Source organism: Coregonus lavaretus (assembly GCF_964263955.1).
Source record: "Coregonus lavaretus genome assembly, chromosome: 26".
Classification (NCBI taxonomy): Eukaryota; Metazoa; Chordata; class Actinopteri; order Salmoniformes; family Salmonidae; genus Coregonus; species Coregonus lavaretus.
The window spans coordinates 44,484,391-44,490,390 of NC_140013.1; the positions used below are offsets into that span (position 1 = coordinate 44,484,391).

The 6,000-nt window shown below is 47.0% G+C and overlaps 1 protein-coding gene across 1 annotated transcript in view; it reads right to left on the reverse strand.

The window, feature by feature from the left end:
* Positions 1 to 6,000, reverse strand: part of cntn5 (contactin 5) — a gene marked incomplete at both ends in the record, with an annotated part of 260,961 nt that overhangs the window by 142,510 nt on the left and 112,451 nt on the right. Inside the window, one exon of the mRNA XM_084143274.1 lies at positions 491 to 694. Coding sequence (XP_083999400.1) covers positions 491 to 694 — 204 coding nt within the window. The remainder of the gene's footprint in view (positions 1 to 490; positions 695 to 6,000) is intronic.

Here is a 6,000-nt window from a genome sequence, read left to right on the forward strand (position 1 = left end):
CCACCAAGGGGAACACAACCCCCCACACCTTTCAAATGAATATGTGATGCTTGTCATGCTTATGTAAACATATTACAGGAAGTGAAATATTAGACCACTTGCGGGTGGCGTGCCTGAGTTCTCATGCATTACAGTACCTAAATCTGCCATTAGGTTTCCACCTGGGTGAGGAGGGTAAAGTGTGTAGAGGGGTGAGGAGGCTGTCAGGGCCGTGTGTAGAGGGGTGGGAAGGCTGTCAGTGCCGTGTGTAGAGGGGTGAGGAGGCTGTCAGGGCCGTGTGTAGAGGGGTGAGGAGGGGGTCAGGGCCGTGTGTAGAGGGGTGAGGAGGCTGTCAGGGCCGTGTGTAGAGGGGTGAGGAGGGGGTCAGGGCCGTGTGTAGAGGGGTGAGGAGGCTGTCAGGGCCGTGTGTAGAGGGGTGAGGAGGGGGTCAGGGCTGTGTGTAGAGGGGTGAGGAGGCTGTCAGGGCTGTGTGTAGAGGGGTGGGTCTCACCATCTGTTCTGAGTGTGAGTGGCGTGGGCGGGCTGAGGACCCTGGCGTTGGTCACCGTGTTCTTCACCAGACAGATGTAGCTGCCCACGTCGCTAGGTTGCACCTTGGACACGTACAGGTTGCCCGTTACCTGGGAGATGAACCGCCGGCTGTCCTCGGCAACGAACGATGGGAACTCGTTGAACACCCAGCTGTACATAATCTCTGGAGGGGAGGAGGAGAGGAGGAGATGAGACACGAAGAGGCGCTCACACACACACACACACACACACACACACACACACACACACACACACACACACACACACACACACACACACACACACACACACACACACAAAGACACAAACACACACATGGACACACCCACACACAGATGAGTATAGAGATGAGACTACTGTACTCTACCTGAGAGAGGACCTGAGAGAATACACCACATTACTGTAGTCTATCTGAGAGAGGACCTGAGAGAGGACACCACATTACTGTAGTCTATCTGAGAGAGGACCTGAGAGAGGACACCACATTACTGTAGTCTATCTGAGAGAGGACCTGAGAGAGGCCACCACATTACTGTAGTCTATTTGAGAGAGGACCTGAGAGAGGACACCACATTACCATAGTTTACCTGAGAGAATACACCACATTACTGTAGTCTACGTGAGAGAGGACCTGAGAGAATCCACCACATTACTGTAGTCTATCTGAGAGAGGACCTGAGAGAGGACATCACATTATTGTAGTCTACCTGAGAGAGGACCTGAGAGAGGACACCACATTACTGTAGTCTATGTGAGAGAATACACCACATTACTGCAGTCTACCTGAGAGAGGACCTGAGAGAATACACCACATTACTGTAGTCTATCTGAGAGAGGACCTGAGAGAATACACCACATTACTGTAGTCTACCTGAGAGAGGACCTGAGAGAATACACCACATTACTGTAGTCTATCTGAGAGAGGACCTGAGAGAGGCACCACATTACTGTAGTCTATCTGAGAGAGGACCTGAGAGAGGACACCACATTACTGTAGTCTATGTGAGAGAATACACCACATTACTGTAGTCTATCTGAGAGAGGACCTGAGAGAATACACCACATTACTGTAGTCTATCTGAGAGAAGACACCACATTACTGTAGTCTATCTGAGAGAGGACCTGAGAGAGGACACCACATTACTGTAGTCTATCTGAGAGAGGACCTGAGAGAGGACACCACATTACCGTAGTTTACCTGAGAGAATACACCACATTACTGCAGTCTACCTGAGAGAGGACACCACATTACCGTAGTCTATCTGAGAGAGGACCTGAGAGAGGACACCACATTACTGTAGTCTATCTGAGAGAGGACCTGAGAGAGGACACCACATTACTGTAGTATATCTGAGAGAGGACCTGAGAGAGGACACCACATTACTGTAGTCTATCTGAGAGAGGACCTGAGAGAATACACCACATTACTGTAGTCTATCTGAGAGAGGACCTGAGAGAATACACCACATTACTGTAGTCTATCTGAGAGAGGACCTGAGAGAATACACCACATTACTGCAGTCTACCTGAGAGAGGACACCACATTACTGTAGTCTATCTGAGAGAGGACCTGAGAGAATACACCACATTACTGTAGTCTACCTGAGAGAGGACCTGAGAGAGACACCACATTACTGTAGTCTATCTGAGAGAGGACCTGAGAGAGGACACCACATTACTGTAGTCTACCTGAGAGAGGACCTGTGAGAGGACACCACATTACTGTAGTCTACCTGAGAGAGGACCTGAGAGAGGACACCACACTAGGACCCTAAGGACCTCTAATCTTATTCACATGGAGCAGTGTTAGTGTTCTCCTGCCTGCCTGCCTGCCTGCCTGCCTGGGAGAGGTCAACACATACAACCTTGGGGAGCTGAAATTCAATCAGGCCATTGTTTGGTCATTCTTCTCCGTGTCAAGGCAATACAGGCTAGAAAATCAGCTCTAAGGCAGAAATGTATATTGCTATTTTCACAATAGTGTTACATACAGGGAGGGAAAAAAGTATTTGATCCCCTGCTGATTTTGTACGTTTGCCCACTGACAAAGAAATGATCAGTCTATAATTTTAATGGTAGGTTTATTTGAACAGTGAGAGACAGAATAACAACAAAAAAATCCAGAAAAACGAATGTCAAAAATATTATAAATTGATTTGCATTTTCAAGAGGGAAATAAGTATTTGACCCCCTTTCAATCAGAAAGATTTCTGGCTCCCAGGTGTCTTTTATACAGGTAACGAGCTGAGATTAGGAGCACCCTCTTAAAGGGAGTGCTCCTAATCTCAGTTTGTTACCTGTATAAAAGACACCTGTCCACAGAAGCAATCAATCAATCAGATTCCAAACTCTCCACCATGGCCAAGACCAAAGAGCTCTCCAAGGTGTTTGGAGGAGGAGGAATGCTGCCTATAACCCCAAGAACACCATCCCCACCGTCAAACATGGAGGTGGAAACCAATCAATCAATCAATCAATTTTATTTTATATAGCCCTTCTTACATCAGCTAATATCTCGAAGTGCTGTACAGAAACCCAGCCTAAAACCCCAAACAGCTAGTAATGCAGGTGTAGAAGCACGGTGGCTAGGAAAAACTCCCTAGAAAGGCGAAAACCTAGGAAGAAACCTAGAGAGGAACCAGGCTATGAGGGGTGGCCAGTCCTCTTCTGGCTGTGCCGGGTGGAGATTATAACAGAACCATGCCAAGATGTTCAAAAATGTTCATAAGTGACAAGCATGGTCAAATAATAATCAGGAATAAATCTCAGTTGGCTTTTCATAGCCGATCATTAAGAGTTGAAAACAGCAGGTCTGGGACAGGTAGGGGTTCCATAACCGCAGGCAGAACAGTTGAAACTGGAATAGCAGCAAGGCCAGGCGGACTGGGGACAGCAAGGAGTCACCACGGCCGGTAGTCCCGACGTATGGTCCTAGGGCTCAGGTCTCTCAGTTGGCTTTTCATAGCCGATCATTAAGAGTTGAAAACAGCAGGTCTGGGACAGGTAGGGGTTTCGTAGCCGCAGGCAGAACAGTTGAAACTGGAATAGCAGCAAGGCCAGGCGGACTGGGGACAGCAAGGTGTCATCGTGCCCGGTAGTCCTGACGTATGGTCCTAGGGCTCAGGTTCTCAGAGAGAAAGAGAGAACGAGAGAATTAGAGAGAGCATACTTAAATTCACACAGGACACTGGATAAGACAGGAGAAGTACTCCAGGTATAACCAACTAACCCCAGCCCCCCGACACATAAACTACTGCAGCATAAATACTGGAGGCTGAGACAGGAGCGGTCCGGAGACACTGTGGCCCCATCCGAAGAAACCCCCGGACAGGGCCAAACAGGAAGGATATAACCCCACCCACTCCGCCAAAGCACAGCCCCCGCACCACTAGAGGGATATCCCCAACCACCAACTTACAATCCTGAGACAAGGCCGAGTATAGCCCACAGAGGTCTCCACCACAGCACAAACCAAGGGGGGGGCGCCAACCCAGACAGGAAGATCACGTCAGTAACTCAACCCACTCAAGTGACGCACCCCTCCCAGGGACGGCATGAAAGAGCACCAGCAAGCCAGTGACTCAGCCCCTGCAACAGGGTTAGAGGCAGAGAACCCCAGTGGAGAGGGGAACCGGCCTGGCAGAGACAGCAAGGGCTGTTCGTTGCTCCAGCCTTTCCGTTCACCTTCACACTCCTGGGCCAGACTACACTCAATCATATGACCTACTGAAGAGATAAGTCTTCAGTAAAGACTTAAAGGTTGAGACCGAGTCTGCGTCTCTCACATGGGTAGGCAGACTGTTCCATAAAAATGGAGATCTATAGGAGAAAGCCCTGCCTCCCGCTGTTTGCTTAGAAATTCTAGGGACAATTAGGAGGCCTGCGTCTTGTGACCGTAGCGTACGTATTGGTATGTACGGCAGGACCAACTCGGAAAGATAGGTAGGAGCAAGCCCATGTAACGCTTTATAGGTTAACAGTAAAACCTTGAAATCAGCCCTTGCCTTAACAGGAAGCCAGTGTAGGGAAGCTAGCACTGGAGTAATATGATCAAATTTCTTGGTTCTAGTCAGGATTCTAGCAGCCGTATTTAGCACTAACTGAAGTTTATTTAGTGCTTTATCCGGGTAGCCGGAAAATAGAGCATTGCAGTAGTCTAACCTAGAAGTAACAAATGCATGGATTAATTTTTCTGCATCATTTTTGGACAGAAAATTTTTGATTTTTGCAATGTTACGTAGATGGAAAAAAGCTGTCCTTGAAACAGTCTTGATATGTTCGTCAAAAGAGAGATCAGGGTCAAGAGTAACGCCGAGGTCCTTCACAGTTTTATTTGAGACGACTTTACAACCATCAAGATGAATTGTCAGATTTAACAGAAGATCTCTTTGTTTCTTGGGACCTAGAACAAGCATCTCTGTTTTGTCCGAGTTTAAAAGTAAAAAGTTTTCAGCCATCCACTTCCTTATGTCTGAAACACAGGCTTCTAGCGAGGGCAATTTTGGGGCTTCACCATGTTTCATTGAAATGTACAGCTGTGTGTCATCCGCATAGCAGTGAAAGTTAACATTATGTTTTCGAATAACATTATGCTTTGGGTTTGTTTTTCTGCTAAGGGGACAGGACAACTTCACTGCATCAAAGGGACGATGGACAGGGCCATGTACCGTCAAATCTTGGGTGAGAACCTCCTTCCCTCAGCCAGGGCATTGAAAATGGGTCGTGGATGGGTATTCCAGCATGACAATGACCCAAAACACACGGCCAAGGCAACAAAGGAGTAGCTCAAGAAGAAGCACATTAAGGTCCTGGAGTGGCCTAGCCAGTCTCCAGACCTTAATCCCATTGAAAATCTGTGGAGGGAGCTAAAGGTTTGAGTTGCCAAACGTCAGCCTCGAAACCTTAATAACTTGGAGAAGATCTGCAAAGAGGAGTGGAACAAAATCCCTCCTGAGATGTGTGCAAACCTGGTGGCCAACTACAAGAAACGTCTGACCTCTGTGATTGCCAACAAGGGTTTTGCCATCTAGTACTAAGTCATGTTTTGCAGAGGGGTCAAATACTTATTTCCCTCATTAAAATGCAAATCAATTTATAACATTTTTTACATGCGTTTTTCTGGATTTTTTAGTTGTTATTCTGTCTCTCACTGTTCAAATAAACCTACCATTAAAATTATAGACTGATCATGTCTTTGTCATTGGGCAAACGTACAAAATCAGCAGGGGATCAAATACTTTTTTCCCCTCACTGTATATAGTACTTAACCTTTCATATCATGACATACATATTAGAAGGATGCGTACCTTATGTGACAAGCAGGTTTACTTAATGGAATCACAAATGAACTCTTATTAAATGTAAAAGCATTGTGCTAAGAAGTAAGTGTATATGGACATGCTGTGGTAGGCTGGTGTGCTGTAGCGTGCTGCTAGTTACCAGGAGGCTATCTATCACTAGAGGAGAAGT